The sequence below is a fragment of the Ursus arctos genome, unplaced genomic scaffold (genome assembly GCF_023065955.2).
Source record: "Ursus arctos isolate Adak ecotype North America unplaced genomic scaffold, UrsArc2.0 scaffold_5, whole genome shotgun sequence".
Lineage (NCBI taxonomy): Eukaryota > Metazoa > Chordata > Mammalia > Carnivora > Ursidae > Ursus > Ursus arctos.
The window spans coordinates 27,587,561-27,608,676 of NW_026623067.1; the positions used below are offsets into that span (position 1 = coordinate 27,587,561).

The following is a 21,116-nucleotide window of genomic DNA, read 5'->3' on the forward strand; positions in this document are numbered from 1 at the left end:
TGTTTACCTAGCATGTGACAGGTTTATGTTTCAGCTCCCGTGGGGAAATGGCCCGTGTGTACGTAGACGACACAGCAGCCGGAGGGAAGCGCCCGTCTGCAGCAGCGCAGCATGATGGTGAAGGATGCAGACCGAGCCTCCCAGCTGCGCGGCTGCCGAGGCCTCTCACACGGGAAATGTGACGTCGTTGAGTCCGGCTCCCAGGTTACTGAGAGGGCGGATATTCTGAGGCAACTTCTGTGTCATGACTATAGTTTCAGAATTAAATTAGGCCAACAAATAGAGAATTCTGGATGTAAAACCTACGATGATTAATTTGTGCAAGTTCTCAGCCTTCATTTCATGGGGAGAAAGTATTTAAATGAATTCTTAATCACTAGGCTGCCTATGCCATAGATATAACTGCTGTTTTATTTCTAAATCCAAAAAAGACTTGGCATTCTGCCACAAAGGCTTATCTGCTCTAACCGTTAACTCTGACATTTATATCCAGGATTCCTCTCATAACCGAGAATGTGAATTAGGTTACAACTTAACAAAATGATCCTGCTATGAATATAGTATTAGACATTGTGTCTAATTATCAGGCAAAACCAATTGAGTAAATGGCATTTACATACTACTGACAAGAACATTTAAAAATAAGTAATGTTTTTCTAAGTACCATGACATACCTCATATTTGTATGTTACAAATGTACATTGTGGTATATTTTTATGGATTTAGGTCATCTCACTTTGAAAATATGTTCATGCTTGATACATACTTTGAGCTGACTCGTGCTTCACTAAGCTGTGTTCAAATTATTTAGAAGTGACCACAGAAGCAAACAGAAGTTAGTGAACACTAATAACCCAAAACTTCACTAATACATAATTTTTCTTCATATCCAAAGGTTAACACTTATTTTCAATTATGAATAATTATAATGCTTGTAAACATCTGAGAAACTATACAGTCTACGTACCAGAATGTTATAAATGTTCCCTGGCAAGTGACTGGAAATACTTTCAAATATTCATTTGAATTAAAACCTTTTTTCAGTATTAACATAAAGAACTGTCATTTCCCTTAAGTTGGCAGTAGTATTAACAACGTAATATTAAATTATCCGATGCATTGATTCTGAACACTTTTGTCCATTTACTAAGAGAATCCAGATAAATCTGAAATAGTTCATTCTGCATTTCCCCCCTCAATCATAGGAAATGACTAATAATATTCACACAGGCAGTAACAGATAAAAATAATTTGTGGTCTTTCAATTTGCATTTTATCATAATTCTTGTTCTTTTGAAAACTCGTTGCTTTTATTATTTCCTGATGGTTTAATTCTATCCCTGCCAGATAGTTGGGTTAAAATTCCAACTGGAATTATGTGGATTCAAAGCAAGGAAGTCAGCAATTAAAGTAGGCACCAGCTAGATTCCTCAGCCCTGCACGGACGACTCTAGAACCTTTCAAAATAAATCCCGGCTGTTAAACTGTGCGAGCTGCTGTGGGGTGACCGCTTTGAGGACGTGCCCACTCAGAGAATTCCCCCCAAGGGGAATTAGGATGTACCATACAGCCTTGATTTTGAAGTCAGACCAATTTAGTGCAAAACGGTACAGCTATTTTTGCACTCCATGTTTATAGGCAGAAGCTTCAGAAAACTTAATACTCCATATGTGCTTTTTTATACTTAGGATCAGTTTAAAAATGAGAATTCTATTTAATAAGCTGACACCTATGAAATATTAGATCACCCTTTTAAGATCCACAGAATTAACCAAGAAGTCCATGTTATTTATGAGACCCTCCACTTTTAGTAAGCAAAGCAATATAATTATTTTAAACTGTTTTAACAGCTGACTACAAATGCACTGTTCTATTCTGAAGAGCGTGCCTATACTGTGTTTATAAATCAATCAGGACATGATGACTCAGCATTTTAATGTGTGTGTGAAGAGAAAAAGTAAACTTATGAAATCATTTTGACTGCCTAACTCATCATCTTGATAATCCCTGGACACGTAACTTCTTGATCACGAGTGGTTGTTGCATTTCCCTGTGCGAGTGTCTATTTGTGGGCTGACAAAGCATCTGTCTTTGGCCTTGCACAAGACCACAGCATCTCTGTGACTTTCCCCAAGTTGGCTTCCCTTCTTTGAAATTCGTCTTGATTTTCTCTTCTCAATTCACTAAACTGTCATTAGGAATTTCTTTTGAGAAGACCACAAAGGATAAAATCAGATTAATTTATCGAGTGGATGCATGGGGTAACTGAAATCCCCGTAGAGGCGCAGGCAAGCCCCCGCTGGCTCCCGGCGGGACCACTGCTCCCCTTCGGGCTCAGCCGTGCGAGCATCTGATGTCCAAGCGTGTAGGACGGCAGCTCCACGCAGTGCATTCAGATGGAGCCAAGCAATCAGGCCTCTGCTAAATAAATCAGCTGGCTATTCAAGTACAGAATAACGTTCTCTTTGATCAGTCTCTCCTTAAAAGGAGAGTTTCCATTGGCTATTATCAATGCCAGGATATTTATTTTACAAACAGTTTTGTCCGGAGACAAATTCAACAGAATTAGCTGTGACTAGGTACTTTTTTCTACCTTCAAATACTTAACCTTCTTCGCTAAATCTGTGCGAATCTGGAGAGCACAAGTGACGGTCCTTATTAAGCTGATCTGAATTCATTTAGATTTATCTGAGGGAGATGGACGGGCAATTCTTCAACAATCTAAAAAGTTATGAAAGTCATCATGAAAACCCCCTGACCTTGGCAGGTGAAGATGATGAATCTTGACACCATCTTCAGAAAGTTAAAATTACATCTAGTAGAAAATTATAATTATGAAGCTTGAGTTGAGTTACCTTTTAGGTACTTAAAACATTTTTATTCCGGATATTTTCAAACATACACAAGTAGAGAGACTAGTGTCACAGATCCCCATGCATCCGTCCAAAGGACTGGTGTTAAAGTCCTAGGATTCAAAGGCTACACTGAAACATCGACCTTTGTTCATTTTACACAAAGATACTTTAAGGTAAGAAAAGCAGATGCTATGTAACAAGTGAGAACTCACCGACACACTGATTCCACTGGTAATGCTGAATATACCCCTGAGGGCAGCCACACCTGTAGCCTCCCAGGATGTTCTGGCAGCCATGCTGGCACCTGTGGTTTCCATCACATTCATCCACATCTGCAAAAACAATCCCGGCAGGATATTTATGCACCCTTTCCTCTACTGTTCTTAAATGTACTCCAAACGCAACCTGGGTTAGCTATTATCAGGGTAACTAATAAACAAACAAGACACACACAGAGGCTGTGAGTTTTTCCAAGTCACATGGTTCTTAGCGGTGATACAAAGAATGGTTCTGAGATAAGAATCCACCTTATTCTATTTTTTTTTTTTTTTAAGATTTATTTGAGAGGCGGGGGAGGGTCAGAAGGAGAGGGAGAAAGAATCTCAAGCAGACGTCCTGCTGAGTATGAAGCCCAACTTGGGGTTCAATCTTACGACCCTGGGATTGCAACCTAAGCCGAAACCGAGGGCCAACGCTTAAATGACTGAGCCACCCAGGCACCCTTATACTGTCCACCAGTCCATCCCCTGTCAATTCGTGAAATAACTTCAGCAAATCACCAACAGCAACCACAAATGTTATACATTTTGGATGGATTAACTGCATATGGTGTGATTTATTTGGTAGGTGATATAAATATATTTGCATTATATATTCCAATAGATTCAAAAGTGATTCGGACATTTAATCGTCATGTTTGAGGGGGCACGTGAGTGGAACGCTAGTTAAGTGTCTGACTCTTGGTTTTGGCTCAGGTTGTGATCCCAGGGTCATGAGATGGAGCCCTGCATGGGGTTCCATGCTCAGGGCAGAGGTGGCTTGAAATTCTCTCTCCCTCTCCCTCTGTCCCTCTCACTTATGCTGTCTCAAAAATAAATAAATAAATCTTAAAAAAATAAAATCCTCATGTTTGGGAGGATGCAAGCACTACAGAGATACCTTAAAAAGTATAACTGTTTTGCATGCAAAAATTTTTATTACCATTCGAAATTAGATGCAAAATTTAAGTACTTAGATATGATGTGGAATTATTACAACATATGGAATTTCTTTGTCCATACAAGCATACTCTTTTGGAATAACAACTGAGGCTTTGAAATCTACCCATAAAGAGTAAAATAAAATTGGCATGTTTGATGTGTGTATAACAAATTTATATGGCTACTTAATACATGGTATCTTACGTGGATGGTCTCAGGCTGAACTCACACGTGGCAAGCAGCTGTGTGTTCAGACTTTAAAAGTTTCAATGACTTGAAATACAAAATGTTAAAATGGAAATCTTTAAAACTGAATTTTTCTTGGCTACAAATTAGATTTATAAATGTCTTATACTTCTTATAAAGAGTATATTAAAAACAATGTATTTCTAGAATTCAGAATCACAAATTTCTAAGAATAATAAAGGGGGACTAAACACAATGAAGACTTAAATTGCAATAGTTTATAAAAATAGAAGGGGACGTACATAGTCTTATAATCTCTGGCATGGGTACTTTGTAAGATTCCAAGTCTTCTACATTAGCCCTCGCAGTGGAAATACTGGAGAACAGTATAATATTTTGTTGAGTATAGACAGATTCTTATTTTATTCCCAGTTAAATATTTCCTGGACTTTATAGGAAATACCTATTGTATTGGCTTGATAGAAAATGCCCATTGTAGAGAAGAGAGTGAATAAGGGAGTTTCAGAACAAATAAGACGGAAATAGCCATCGCTTTCCCGTGCTTTTCATATATTTTACAATTCTGATAATTGTTTTTCTTACACTTTCACATATTTAGTTATGGAACGAAAGTCCACTTTTTTTCTGATCTATTTGTACACTATTGTATGCCATATGAGCTACAGAATTACAGAATTCCTTTTCAGTTTTTTTTTTAGATCAGTAATTAGGTAAAGACTCCAGTTACTTTAAAAGCCAGTTCATATAGAATTTTTGTTCTATCCCACTGAAGTTTTCCTCTGCCCCCCAAATGATATATGAAAATCTATGAGCGAAAATCAATTGCCGAGTTCTATTTTGTTCAATCCTTTTTTCCTTTTGAGATGATCTCATTTCCCATTTAGTGGCTTGGAAGTTAAAATAGTTTGCTATATTCAATTAAGGATTTTTTAGCAAATAAACTCACCTTCACAGTTTAGTCCAGTGGCATCGAGAGAGAACCCTCTTTGGCATTCGCAGCTGAAACTTCCAGGCGTGTTCTGACAGATTCCCTTTGCTCCACAGAGTGAAGGCTGAGATCCACATTCATTGTTGTCTAGCAAAGCAGGAAGGAGGAGTGTCAAGCTTCCGAGTCATTACATGACTCAGATTTCACTACATGAAGTGAAAAGTGAGGCATGAAAGCCTAAGTTCACTTATATGTGAAAACTTGAGGGAAATGTATGCCACAATCCACTGTCAGGTTAGAGGCAAAAGTGGCAAGAAAAATAATATTTCAAGAGAGGTGAAATTAGAGACGATCTGGGGTCAACTGCGTACATGGTTTTTTATGAAGCAGACTCAAAGTCTCTTAACCTTGGTCTTCTAACATAACGTAACCTACCATGTCCATTAGCACGTTCTAAAAATCACAATGAGCCCTTACTCATATTTAGTCTGAACATATATGATTATGTTCCCAATGCAATGTAACGGTCCTGTTTGGAATATGCCTACTGTGCGTGTGCTTGGACCTTACAGTTCTTCCTCTGGATACTGTTCCTAGAGAAAAACACCTACACTATTAGCAACAGTTCCAGACCAGTCATTACGCCATACTGGTTTCAAATGTCAGCATGGAGCCATTCAATATTCTGCCATTTTGAGTACACTTTTTATGCATCTACCCACAGTCTGCAAGCCCTCCCACGTGCAGTTGGGTCTCACCGATGCAGGCCGTGTGGTGCTGCGTGAAACCAGGTGGGCATTTACAGGTAAAGCCTCCCAGCGTGTTGGCACACAGGAACTGGCAGTTGTGCTGTTTGGTCTGACATTCATCAAGGTCTGAGGTGAAAGAGAAGCCAGTGAAAATGGGTGCAGTTGCCTGGCTCTGCGTCCCCGCCCAGGAAGCCACAGGATGCGGGCATGTTCTACTCGGGAGCACTTTGTCTAGGGCTCTGCTGGACGCTGCTCAGGCCCCCACGTGCCTATGGCGAGCAGTTTCTTCTCCCGCCTCGGCAGCGTCGATACTACGGTATCGGGTGGCTACTCTGATACGCAACACAGAGTTCTCTTAAAATAGAAACTGAATGGGTGAGTCACGGTGGTTTCCTTGAATTATTCTCAAGGTGAGTATCCCAAGGTTCTAGTGCTTGCATTTAGTGCACAGCGTAGTACATGGCTGGTCACTTATTTCTCTTAAGGGCGGGGGGCAGTTAAGTAAAAATAAAACAGAAGCTGGAAATTGGTGAAGGTCTGAAAACAAGCACTGAGCCAGGCTCTGAGGGTCCAAATGAACACAGCGCCATGAAGACCAGAGGAGGCAAAATTATAGCATCTGTGATTCCGGTCATAAACGGAACTTAGATTTGGACTATACTAACAGAAAACTCGAAATGTGATTGCAGTTAGATTAAAACTTAATATGGGAGAATATATTTAAATAAATGTACGAGCACTAAGAGATGTATGTAACACTAATTCATGATTTTAAAGCTTAATAAACACACACTGTTTGCACTCACAACAACATGCAAAATTAAACTGACTCATAACGGTTCGCTATACAGATCCAAGAGAACGGTACTGCTTGCTGTAATAATAATAATTATTATTGGGTATACCTCGGAAATAAAACTGCATCTTCTTAAGAATAACCTGTATGTCAAACAGTTAGTTAGACAGGAATTTCCTCAATCCAGTCATTTCATCCGGGTGAGGTTGACAATAAAGCTGAATATATGAGATAGCACTGCAGCTACAGTAATTGTCTAATTTAGTTTGAGAATCACTTTTAATACCTGTGCAAAAAAAAAAATTAAATTCACCCATTCATTTTCAATCTTCTGCAGTAAATGTGTGATAAAGATAGTTGAGAGGAAATAAAATCCTAGCTAAGCAGCAAAAGCAATCTTATTTCAGTTATTTGTTTCAATCTCTTCCCTCATCAACATTTTTTGTTTTATTTAATTTCATTTAATTATCAGTTTGTGTGGTCTGCTATTGAAGAAGCAAACAGCTGTCATGTGGGCTTTAATTCTCCCTGCCTCCTACCATGTGTCCTCTGGTAGAATTTTCTGTGAATGATCAAGTGGTCACTAGGAAGATGTGCTTTAACGAGGGCAGTGCAGGTGGAGGGGTCGCTGACTCGCTGAATTTGGACGCGCAAGGAGGGAGACACGAGGGTCAGGAGTGCCGGAGACGCCTCCCTCACCTTTGCACGTCTTTCCATCCTCTTGCAGGACGTAGCCCCGAGGACAGGAGCACTGGTAAGTCCCCTCAGTGTTCTTGCAGATGAAGTTGCATGGTTTTGGGGACTGGGAACATTCATCAAGATCTAAATGAAAGTGATGTCAACATTAAACTCTTCGTTTCAAGCAACCACTGGTCTCTTTCCTCCCTCCATGTTCTTGCTTCATCTTTTTCCTTTCCACTTCGACTTAAAAATGAAAAAACAGCCAGGGAGAAATGACACACAGAAGTTTTCTCGAAAGTAACACACTGGTTTACTTTGTAAATCAATCTATGGTTCTTGAATACATGTAATACCTGGACCAGGGGTGCAAAACCCCACTGCATTCTGTAGGTGTACTCTGTTTACAGTTTGACGACCATTCTCTTAAAACTAAGAGTTTCTTTCTTCTGACATACGGATCTGAAAGATGTCTCTTAAACTGAGCTGACATGCCGAGCACCGTGGGGTCCCACAGGCTTGCCACCCATGAGTCAGGCCCATGCTGCTCCCGGGCTGGCAGCCAGACCGCACACACACTGTCAGCAGGCTCTCTTGCCCTCTGTCTTCGTCTGGTCTTTATTTCCCTCCACTCCCTCCCTGCAAGATGCTCGGGGTTTTAAATCACTGGATCAGAGGCCACGGGCGCCTTTCAAACCAGCCCTCTGCGCGCAGCTTTCTCCTTGCAGGGTTCAGTAATGTCTCCCTCTTTTCCCCAGCACACGGCACTGTGCCTCGTAGATTTTACAAACTCTGCTCACATCCTGAGGCAAAACAACCCTCCTGAAGTCATCTTCCTTTGAACGTGCTACCTCTTTTCTGCTAAGACTGATGGACAGCAAACCATCTCTATTTCCTCGTCAAACACACTGGTGGCCGCCCCTAGAACTCTGGAAGCGCGTCATCAGTAGCCTGTTCTCAAGGACTCTCATGCCCAACGGAGACAGTCAAATGCTTACTAAGGGTCGGTTTGGTTTTTCTGAACCTTTTCATGCCAGGTGTGTTTATTAAAATAGGTGCTTTAATGGCATATCATGCAAGTTGATTAAATATGGAGGAGAAGAGACTTTTTTTCTTCAATGAAAACTAAGTCAAATGCTTTGTAAAGACTCATCAGACGCAAGCCCCCCACTCCCTGCCCTCAACTGGTATAGAATGGTGGGGGTGAGACCATAAGAAATTAAATTAGAAAAAGAGATAGTAAAAATGTCGAAGTATTCTGTCCTGACACTGCTTTGAAACTGCAAATTTTACATGAGGCCTCACTTGTGTATTTTATGCAGAAAAGCAGCACAGGGGAACAGGCACAAAGCGCTCTCTACATGTGCTAACACACGGGCTCACCGTCAGAAGCCCTCTTCTTTCGTCAAGAGACTGACAAACGAAGGTGCACTTATAATTTTAAATTAAAGTATACAATGGTGAAATAATATTTTTTATAGTTTTTATGCTTCCCGACTGAACACTTTCTGATGAACTGTTCTGTGTCCTACATTATTGGACAAGGACAGCTACTGTGATATCAGGAACCACAGTCCTGAAAGGAACGGCATGACCGCATAAAAGGTACATTGCAATGTTCCACGGTAAACCTACGGCATCGCCAGCAGTGACTCTAGGAAGCAGGAGTTGGCCACCCCCAGACGTGCAGACCCGCGCCTCACCTACACACGAGGTGCCGCTGATGTCCGTCGTGTAGCCAACCTTGCAGAAGCACCGGAATGAGCCCATGGTATTGATGCACTGACCGTTGGTGCAGAGGTTTGGCATCACCTTACACTCATCAATATCTGTGGGCGAGAAAGAAAACCCCAAATAAAAATGAACACACTATATATATATATATATATGCGAGGACAGAACTGGTGAGAACGTAAGAGAAACGAAGGGAGTGACACAAAGTAACTAGCAACCCACATTCACGACAGAGCTCGGTACCTCTTCGTCAGGCCGGCGAACGGCAACACGGAAGGGAAAGTAGAACATTTATGGAAGAGGTCCATAAATGGAGGCTCTCTTGAAACCCCTGCTTCAGTCTACTCATTTTTAAATCTAAGTGTGAGTTACTTTGGCAGGGTGTAGAAAGCCACCTCTCTGACATCCCACTAATCTGGGATTTGTGGTGATTCCCACGCCTGGACCTCACCGCCACACTTGGATTAGACTCTCTGAAGAAAGGGTTTCATGAGCAGAGTAATCAGGCTCAGGGCCAACAGTCTGTACACTAATAGAAGAAAATGTTATTTTATCGGGTGGTTGCACCCCACCCCCCCAAAAAAAAGGAAACAAAGAGGATAATGGATCAGAGGCTAGAATTACCTCCAAGGTCACAGCCTTTAGACATAAACTCCTTAAATGAGGAGTGGACTCAGGGAGAAAAAAAAAAAAACCCGGAAACCACTAACCAACTACGAGACTTGCTGGTTTGTACATATGTTGCAAACAGACTGTGTAATTGTGCACACTCAAATAAGCAACACTTTACTTAAATAAAGCAGGTATAGTCCCGGGGTTACAGACATGGCCGTTGGGGTCAGACAGGTATGTTCCACTCCAGGGTCCATCCCTTAGAAGGGGTGTGATCTCAAGAAAATTACTTATTGTTACCTAAGCTTCATGCTTCAGTTTCCCAATAAATTCTACTCTTAGATTCGGTATGAAGGTTACATCTTTTAAATCTCTCAATCATTAGCAAAAAAGCATACACAAACACATATACATAGAAACATTTTAGCCATTCTATCAGTTTTTCACTTTTCCTTCAAATTAATCTGAATTAATGTTCGCTGCCTTGAAAATGTGCATGACTTTTCCGCAGCTCCTCACCTCTTCCATCGGTGGTGTATCCTGGGCCATGAGGACATATCTTTTTGTACTGGGCCGTTCCGGGAAGCGGGCAAAGCTCACACTGGTGCCCCCAGCCTCGCCCCCCATCACAGCAGCATTCGGACTTCGTGACAAGATTGCGGCTGCTGGACGCCATCTGACACATCGTCTGCAGCACCTCGGCAAAGCAGAGTCCCTGTCGATTGTCTGAAATAACAATGTCGGTGAGAAGCATCAGTGACATGGAATGGACCCTTCATCCTCATCTTCAGATAAAGGACGACAATATTTTTCTTCCCGGCACAGACTTTTTTAGAGGTAAGTATTCTTCCCAATGAACAGCCAGCATACTTCGGACAGCTTCACAGCTACAAAGGTGCTGGAGAAGGAATCCACAGTGTGTTCCTTTACTACAGTTTACTAATTTCAACAGCAAGTGAGATCATGCGTAGGAAATAGATTTTTCTTCAACCCATCAGCAACTAGCTGACAGTAAACTACCATTCCCGTAAAACACACACAAAAACCCCGAAATTAGATTATTTCCCTTTATTTTTAAAGATTTTATTTATTTATTTATTTATTTATTTATTTATTTATTTATCTGTCAGGGAGAGGGAGAGGGAGAGCGCACGTGAGCAGGAGCAGGGGGAGAGGCAGGCAGAGGGAGAGGGAGAAGCAGGCTCCCCGTGGAGCAGGGAGCCGGACACAGGGCTTGATCACAGGACCCTGGGATCATGACCGGAGTCCTGAGCCAGAGCAGACACTTAACCCACTCAGCCACCCAGGTGTCCCAAATTATTTTCCTTTAAATAAACAAATGAGTATCAGGATTTGATTTTGAAAACTAAATCCTGGATGATGTTACAATCTTGGTACACATTCAATCCAGTCTCATCTTTTCTGCATCTGCAAGAGTGTTCATACATTTGGACAAAGCAGATTTTTTTTTCTCTGTACTATAAATAAAGGAATTTCTCTGCTGTAAATAGGCAAATAAATCTATAACATGGTTTTATGAACCATCCTTGTGAAACCTTAATAATATGAACAGAGAAGTACATTACGGTATGTAAGCGGTCTTTTCTATTGCCAGAAAGATTGGTGGTTAGTAAGGGTCTGGATTGAAGACATCAGGAAAACAAAATTTATTTTCTTGACTAACAATTTCCTAGGATTTAATGCAAAGACATCACTTGGAGAAGTCTGATACAGCTGAAACATGCTGTTTTTATATCCAATCAAGTGATGAGTGCTCTTATTTCTCTGTTTGCCTTAAATTTTACTACTCCATACTTTTACACCTGCTCATAATTACCTGAAATGATTTATAATGTATACATTTTAGCATTAAAATACAACATAATGTCCGAGATTTATACTTTCCACAGGAAAATATTTTGTAAAACATTTTTCTGTACCATAAAATAAAAATTAATCTTCACTGCATTTTTGAAATGTGGCGTTTATTTTAATATTACTAATACAGCAAAGCTTACCTCACACAGCAAATATTTTCTTTTGGAATTAAATCATCTCCTGATGTAAGTTTTACTAAAGTCATATTTTCCGTAGAGCTTAATTAATCTGAATTTTGGAAAGACTCTTTAAGATGGCTATTTACATTACACATAGATGTGCATACAGCTCACATGCACAGAAATAAATCATCTGAATAGACGCGTACGTTCAGGAAGAAGTATATGCATTACTCAGAGTGGGGGCTTTTGTAGCAGACAAGAATATGTACGTAGAGCTCTTCTGGGATGACATCATACAACAGATGTTTTATTTACCAGGTAAAATACACTCAGATGTCACTTACCAAGGCATTCGGTGCCTGAGGAACTCGACTGGAATCCTTCATTACACTCACATCTGTAGCTCCCGACAGTGTTCACACAGCGCCCATTTTCACAAATGCCTGGCTTGGTCCTGCATTCATTTTCATCTTTGGGAAAACAAATAGGGTGAATAATGAGCAGACTGTAAAATTACCATTTACAAATTATCCTTGAGTGGGTTATATCTTATTTAAAACGTCCTCATCAAAATACTAATGTGATGGGATAAAAACCAGTCATACATGAAAATGGGTTTATTTTTAACTCCATCCTTCCAGGTGGGTTCTTTCTTAACAAAGTGTTTCTCTTTCTGTTCCCTCCCCACCCTGGTGGGGAAAGGGTGGTGGTTGACGAAAACTGGCTTCCACAAGATGTAAACTTGCCCCACAACACCAGACAAGCTGGGAAAGAACTGTGGGGAAGAGGGTGCTGGTTACACAGCAGGGGGAGGTGTTAGGGAGGGGTAGAGAGTAGGGTAAAAGCCACACAGGCGGGGAAGAAGGGCAAGCTCCCGGACTTTGAGTAAAATCGCAGGAGCAGTTTGGTATGTGAAGGCGACTAACGGGAGAAGGAATTTAGGGTGTACTGCTCTTTTGGTTGGTAATAAATTAGAACAAAACTGCTTCATTAAAATCTCCTTTGTCCTTACTGTATTTGATATTCTGTAAATTTTGCTTGGGGCTTTTGTTTGTTTGAAGCTCTGTTATTATGAGCATAAAGGAGCTCATAGTGAGATATTTTTGATAAACTGCTTTCATCTTTATACTTTTTAAATCTTTGTTGATATTTATTTTGCTTGTGCTTTCTTTTTATCAGCATTTGCCCTCAATGTTTTGTTGATCTTTTATTGTCGATCTTTCTCACATTCTGATTTGGTACCTTTCATACAAAAAGCACCAAACTGGATTTAAATGGAGTTTTCAAAAGTACATCCGCCTTTTAACCAGCAGTTCATTCCTATCTATCGTGACTGCTGATATGTTTGGATTCTTACCTTTTTATTTTGTTTTACATTTACCATGCTCTTGCCCTCCTCGCTCAATATTTCTTACAATAGTCTAGATTTCTATGCCCTCCTCTTATCTCCATCTCATGTCTGGAAGTTACAATCTTCTGTCTTTTCGGTGGTAACCATGAAACAACTTCAGCCATACTCGAATACTTTTCTATAGGTTTCAGAAGTCTCTGGATGAGTTCCTTCTGCTCTCTCCTGGTGCCACCTGCCACGCTGACATGATCTATACTTTGGTTTGCTAGATCTTTTCTTTAATGTGCCATCAGTATCTGTGTAAACCGAATCATGAGGTTTCCTGGTTCCTTGGCTTACCATTGCTTCATGGATAGAAGTCTGTCCTTTTGGATTAATAAGACAAAATATTGGAGTATCTAGTCTGGTAATCACAGAGGATATGTGGGTGGCAAATTCTCTAGAATACATTTCTGACAATGTCTTTTTCATTTTCTTACTAGATTGAGTGTAGAATTTTAGTTCAAAATTATTTTCCCTTAGAATGTTTGGAAAATATTGCTCCACTATTTTCTTTTACCCCATGTTACTGTTCATTTGCAGGAAGTCTAGTTTTTCTCTCTGGAAGCTTTAAGGGTTTTCACTTTGCTCTGAGCATCCTAAAAATCACCATGATGTGTCTTGGTGAAAATTTCCTTCCCTTTTAGGGGAAAAAAAAACTAATTATGGAAATTTTAAAGTATATACAAAAATATTGAGCTAAGTTAATAGATTTAAAAAACTGTGTAGCGTCTGTTATTTCTAGAATCTGAGGGTTCAAGGTCTGCCTTCCTGATCTACTGCTATCCCTGATGTCATTTACCTTTATTTTGATTTGCATTTCATTGTCCGAATTGTTTTTTTTAAGCAGGGCTCTTGTTGGACATACTGACTGAGCTCCTCCCTGTCTGATGGCGTACAACAGAGCTTTTATACTTGGAAGATGGCTAGACAGGTCTGAAAACTTTAGGTTACTTTTGCTCTGCTACCACTGGCGTGAGAATTCGTGTAAGAACTTGAAGAAAGTAGCTTGATTTTTTTACTACCTTGTACGTATTTTCCTACCTTGTACGTATTTTCCCTTTTCAGCCCTGTTGCCTAAAGCCAACAGGTCTTTTCTGATAACTTTTTTTCTTTTTTCTATTGTTGAAGTTTGTAACTTCGTCTCCTTTGTTGAAAATTGTAACACCCTAATACAAGTTAGGGTGTATCTTGGTGTGTTGTTGCCCCACCTATGACATTTTGATTTCTGGCATTCCATGTTTTATCCTTTGAAAATTTCTCGATCACATCAGGACGGCCAATTAGCGACCATGGCATTGTCCACTGCTCTTGTCTTCGTGCACTCAGCTGTCTATTCAGCGTGACACATTAGAGACAAACAGGACAGGTCTTACTTTAACTCATGATTCAAATCTCGAATGGGAACTGATAACTCCCTTGACAATCTTACTGCATTTCTTCGTACATCCGTGCTCCCACTTTCTACAATGACTACTGCACACGGAGACGAGAACTCGTCCATCTCTCCACTACCAACCACCTGTATGGCCTCGCTTTCCACTGCTTGTCTTTTTCCACAAGTTAAAGATTCTCTGGTTTTTCTCAAAGGCAAGTCTTTGCACTTGTACTCTAGATTGCCTTCCAAAGAGTTCACACTTCTCCTTTTTCAATGAGCTATTCTTTCAACACACAATTTTCTCATAACTTCCATCTTAAAAAACCCATCTCTTTTAATAATGTCTTATACCTCTAACTAGTACCTCATTTGTGTTTCCCTTCAGGATAAATTTATTTCCTTCCTTTCTTCCTTCCTCCCTCCCTCCCTTGTCCTTCTTTTTTTTCCTCCTCAGTGCTCTGATTCCTATTTTGTTCTATTTTATTTCCAGCTTTACTGAAGTACATGAAAGGATTCCTCTGTCGAGGACCCATTACCTCACATATTTGCCCTTTTTCTGCGTGAGAATATTTAAGTTCTGTTCTCCTAGCAAATGTCAATTACACAGTACAGTGTCCTCCGCTATCGTCACCACATCACACATTAGATCCTTAGACCTTATTCATCTTATACCTGTAAGTCTGTATACTTTTACCTGCCTCTCCCTGTTTCCCCCACCCTCAAGCCCCTGGCAAACATTTTTCTCCACTACTTCTGTGAGCTCAGTCTACTTACTTTTATTTTTTTAAGACTCCACATACAACTGATACCATGTCTTTCTCTGTCTGGCTTATTTCACTTTGTATATTGCCCACTGGGTTCATCCATATGTTCTCAAAAATGACAGGATTCCCTGTATCCTCTGTACATTTTCTTGATCCCCTCATGCACTGATACACATCTAGGATGTTTCCACACTTAGCTACTGCCAGTAATGCTACAGTGAACAATGGAGTTCAGGTATATTTTTGAGGTAAGGCTTTTGTCTCCTTTGATATATACCCAGAAGTGGGACTGCTGGATTATGTGGTAGTTCTCTATTTAATTTCTTGAGGAAACTCCAAAATCCATACCTAGTGGCCTTAGCAGTTTACGTTCCCACCAACAGGACATCAGGTCACAGTGGACAGAATCCCCTCTTCTCCACATCCTTCTCAACACTTGTTATCTCTTGTCTTTTTATGATTAGCCATCCTAACAGGTGTGAGGTGTTATCTCATTGTAGTCCTGACATTCCTCTACCTCATGACTGGTGATAAGAGGGCACCAAATCTTATTGCTCCTTCTCAATGTCTTGCTCTGTATCTCAGCAGCATTAGACACAAGTGGCCACTCTCTAGCTGCTTGAATAATCCATCCTTTTAATCGTCACGATCTAACACTGACCGGAGAACTTCCTCTCTTGCTGGCCACTCAGTTTCGGTTTTCTAAATATTTTCAATCACACGAGATTTTGGAGTGTTCAGAGCTCAGTCACTGCCATTCCACTCTCTTCGCACTCTTGGTGTCCTCATCCAATCCCGGGATTTTTCAATGATGACCTGTTTGCCAATAATTTACAGCCATGGCTTATGAACAGATCTGTGTATCTAATGTTACCACTTGGGAGGCTCATACGTTACTGACAGTTAAGTTGGTCAAAACAATTTTTATTCTTCTGTGCCTCCAACCACACCTGTTTCTTCCTGTCTTTTTCCTTATCAGGCCATAGTTGCGTCATCTGGTCATTTATGCAAGTAAACTCCGGGGACTCATCTTCTCTACCTCTCTTCCTTCCTCCACCATATCCAATCCATCCGTGCGCACATTCTGTTGACCATCTCCCAGGTACATTCCGAGGCTGAGTCCCCTTAACCACGTTTTTACGGTGTATGGCTTTTATTTGAACTTTCTTCGGCTCTCATTTGGATCAGTAAAATAGTCGCTCAAATGCACCCGGCTTCTACTCCTAACCCCTCACAACGCATTACCCACTAGGCAACCGAAGATCTTTTAGATTGTAAATCAGACAATAACAACAACTAACAAAAGAAACTCTACTATAAGCCAAGCACTGTTCTAAGGGTTTTATATGAATTAACTAATTTAATCTCCCTGACAAGCCTATGAAGTACGTGCTCTCATTATTCCTATTTGTGTTTAGAGGACGAATTTGAGGCACGCAGTGAAGCCAGCTTGCCCCAAACGCAGAGCTAGGACATCCGAATCGAGGTTTCCCATATTCATCATCCATATCCGGGGCCCGCACAGTGCAGGCGCCACACCGGTCTCTTGACCGTGGCCTGCAACGCCTTTGCCTACGTTTGGGCCTCACCTCAGGCCGCTCTGCTGGCACAAGCTCCGGCTACGCTGGCCCTTGTTCCGGCCTCAGATGTCTTTGCTCTTACTGCTCTTTCCTTTTCCTTTCCAGGCCCCAGCTCGAATGTCACCTTGCCAGTGAAGCCGTCCTTGAAAATGTCTTCTAAATTAGCTCGCGTTTCATCATTAAATCTTACTCAGAAAGATTCACTGCTATATGAAATTATCATGTCAATGATTTGTTTGATGCCTGTTTCTCCCTGAGCAGAAGATACACAGCTTGAGAGCACAACAGGGGCATGGAGTCGGGGTGGGGGTGGGGGACAACCCATCCTTCTAGTTTATTAGGGTGTTCCAGGAACTGCACACACAGCACGTGTTCAGTAACGTGTAACTCAGTAAGTGACTGTTCTGTAATAGTTTTCCACGGGGGCAGTGTGTTCTTCTAATATACAGATTTAAATATCTTCTACAAGATACTCATATACTCAAATATATTTCAATTTTTTTTGTACTTTTTTGGGGGCGGACTTCATTTATGCAATGTTGGATTTTTTTTGTCTTACACCTGTATGATTTTCTTATTAATCACTTCCATATCCACATCTTTACTTGTGTTTTCATCCTTTGCTATTTTTTATTAATTCTACTGTGACTAATTTCTGTGATTTTTTTTTTCTGAGCTCTGCTAGATCATTCTCTCTTGATATTGCTTTATCTTCATTTTCAAGCTCTTTTATTATAATTTTTATTGAATGGTGTCTCTGATAGATTATGAGTACAATTGTCCTAAACTTGTCTTCTTCCATTCCTGAGGTGTTTGAGTCTATTTTTGTTTGTATTCCTTTCTTCTCCCCCCAACCCTAGTATATATACCTCAGTTGCACTCATGTGTAATTATCCATCTTTGACTGATTTTCACTATTTCAGCTATTTGCTGAAAAATAATGCAGCAGAAGACCACCCACTGCTGAGCTGGCGTCATCTACAGCTTCGGTTCACTGTTTTATAAGCATTCTCTCACCAGACTGGTTATGTCTCCACCCATGGGGCATGCATACCAAGTTTTTTGGTAATTTAGGAGGTCACTGTGGCTCTGAGTAAAGTTCTTTAAGTCTTAGTTTGTCAACTGTGTTTTCCCTCTTCATGCCGAATGTGGAACTGGGCTTCTACAGAAACATTTCAGGTTTCTCTCATTCACCTGTATTCCCAATCTACTCAAAGACTGCTCGATGATCTCTTAAATTGGGGCAATTACTTTGAAAGAGGTCTGTATTCTGTTAAAGTCTAAAGAAGAATATGTCACTGAGCCTCTTATGTGTTTTTGATTGAAATTTTATAATATTTGAAAGATATTCTTCAGAGTCGGTATTTCAGACCATTCCTCATTTAAATAAACAACCCTCTTCCTTCCTCTGCTGTATTTCTAAATCTTCAGGGGATGGGGGTGAGGGAACACTTTTTTATTCCATCATCTTAAAAGCAAAGCCTTTATTCCCTTCATTAATATTTCAAAATTCATTTTGAAATAAATTTTATTCATTTCAAAATGAAGAGCCAGCAGTATTGTCAAGATCTTCATTAAAATTTGATGCTCTTGGTAAAATTTTTCTATTTATTAGGTTTTTCTATTCATTTGTTTATTTAAAAAATAATTACTGAGCATAGTATATTGCATAGTCAAATTTTGTCTGCTGTATCTTTTAAGGGGTAACTATTCAAAATGTATAAAGAACTTATACAACTCAACACCAAAAAAACAGACTAAAAAATGGGCAGAGGAATTGAGTTCACACTTTTCCAAAGAAGACATACGGATGGGCAACAGACACATCAAAAGATGCTCAACATCACTGATCATCAGGGAAATGCAAATCACAACCACAATGAGGTATCGTTTTACTCCAGTGAGAAGAGCTAAAGTCAAAAAGACAAGAAATAAAACTGTCGGCAAGGATGCCGGAAAAAAAGGAATCCTCAAACTGAGGATTGGTGGGAATGCAAACTGGTACAGCTACTGTGGAAAACAGTATGGAGGTTCCCCCAAAAATTAAAAATAGAAATATTCTATGAGCCAGTAATTCTACTAGTGGGTCTTTACCCCCCCCAAAAAATGCAAACACTAATTTGAAAAGATATATGCACTCCTTTGTTTACTGAAGCATTATTTATGATAGCCAAGATACGGAAGCAACCTGAGTGTCCACTGATAGAGGAATGGATAATGAAGGAAGATGTGGGACATGCACACAATGGAATATTATGCAGCCACAAAAAAGACGAGGACATGCCATCTGAGACAACATGTAAGGACCTAGAGGTTACTATGCTAAGTGAAATAAGTCAGACTGAGAGAGAAAAATACCATATGATTTCATTCCTATGTTGGATCTAAAACCACAATTGAATAAACAAACTCAAAAAGCACAACCAGACCTATAATACAGAGAACAAACTGATGGTTCCCAGAGAGGAGCAGAGTGAAGAGGTTGGGCAAAATGGGTGAAGAGGAGTGGGAAGTATAGGTTTCCAGTTATGGAATGAAAAAGCCAGGAAATAAAAGACACAGAGTCAACGATATTGTCATAGCAATGGTAACCGATGGTAGCTACACTGGGGGTGAGCTCAGCATAATATATAAACTTGTAGAATCACTGGGTTGTATACTTGAAACTGATGTAACATTGTGTATCAAGTATACAATTAAGAAAATATTTCATCTGTGACTGCATTTTTAGTTTTCTTTATAGAGGTTTTAGATTTCCTACGTAATTTCCTACATAATTTCCTCTGTAATTCTTAAGCTTGTAATATTTTTAGTTTCTAATGCATTTGACATTTGGGGGATAATTTTGTTGGATTCCTGTTTCACTGTACTCAGCATTTTTATTGTATTATTTTATGGCTTTATCTTTCATTCTCATTCTGACATTTGTAAACACTTTTTATTTATAATAATATTTTGGCTGTTTATAATGGAATTTCTAACTATAAAAACATGTCTGCATAAAATGGAACTGTGCTACAAAGAGTTTTCTGATGATCAAAGAAAATTCTGCAGAAGGTTCAGCTACCAGCATGGTATCATGAAAAGCCTGAGGATCAGAAATGTTTTGGAACCTGCATCTTCTGCAGCACCTTTTAACAATTAAGAAATTCCAAATGTATAATGCTGCCCTAGGTCTTTTCTTTGAAAAAGCAAATACATGGGATCATAGAATATTAGAGCTAAAACACACCTCCTCCTCCCACCCAAATCATGCAGTTTCTCACTCTATAGAGGAGGAGACAGAGACAAAGAGAATTTAGCCTCTTTTAAGTCACCCAACTCACTTATGGCACATCTGGGACCAGAAAACTGGGTTCCTGTTATCATGACAGTGCCCACCCCCTTGCTCCCAGGAAATGCACAGATAAATGTCATGACTGTATAATATAAAATTCAGCTGGTTACAAAAATAAAAATGTTTTCAGGCATAAAAAATAAAACACATTTTGAAGTATGTTAGCCAGATGAAATTCAAACACACATATGCAATCAAAGAATTAAAAAAAAAAAAGGAAATGAAAATGAATCTCAGGCACCATAAGAAGGCAGGATGGTTAACAGTATCTTTCATACAACCTACTCGTACCCGTTCAAGCATGTTAGCATCCGCACTGTGCGAGACTCTGAGAAACACAGGCGAGTTTGTAAACATGACTCAGGAGTCAGGGTCTATCTTCTAGGTTTTCGGATCTTGGGAGAATAGTGCTTTTGAAGGAACCACTGTGTAACTGTTCCTCTGATGTTATCTATTTTTAGCTTTATTAAGTAGTATATATTGAATGAAATACCTAATAGATTAAGAGAAACTATGGAATCGAACTATAGTCTGATCGGTTGTTGCAGACATTTAAAAATTTATTAAATATTACACATGTAATTTGTGAATTCCACTCTTTTGTAAAAAATTAAAGTTGACAGATAGGGTTGATTGCTTTAGACTAGCACCCTCTAATCTTAGTATCTTCCCTGGAGGTAATTACTTCTGTGAAGTGGGGTTTATCTTTAAAAAAATTTTTTTGTGTATTTATTTGCTTACATACCTACAGAAAACATAGAGTATTACTTATAATTTTCTCTACGATATGACACATTATGTATTATTCTATAACTAGACATTTAGAGTTTTACGTTAGTACCTACACACACACATACCTTACTCCCCTTACCTGCTCGGTGGCATCTCACAGCACCAATATGCCATGTT

At 39.8% G+C, this 21,116-nt stretch overlaps 1 protein-coding gene across 1 annotated transcript in view; it reads right to left on the reverse strand.

The window, feature by feature from the left end:
• Positions 1 to 21,116, reverse strand: part of FBN2 (fibrillin 2) — a 239,399-nt gene that overhangs the window by 7,113 nt on the left and 211,170 nt on the right. Inside the window, exons 56-62 of the mRNA XM_026507878.4 lie at positions 12,103 to 12,228; positions 10,278 to 10,484; positions 9,116 to 9,241; positions 7,434 to 7,556; positions 5,948 to 6,064; positions 5,208 to 5,336; positions 3,068 to 3,187 (exon numbers count right to left, since the gene is read on the reverse strand). Coding sequence (XP_026363663.2) covers positions 3,068 to 3,187; positions 5,208 to 5,336; positions 5,948 to 6,064; positions 7,434 to 7,556; positions 9,116 to 9,241; positions 10,278 to 10,484; positions 12,103 to 12,228 — 948 coding nt within the window. The remainder of the gene's footprint in view (positions 1 to 3,067; positions 3,188 to 5,207; positions 5,337 to 5,947; positions 6,065 to 7,433; positions 7,557 to 9,115; positions 9,242 to 10,277; positions 10,485 to 12,102; positions 12,229 to 21,116) is intronic.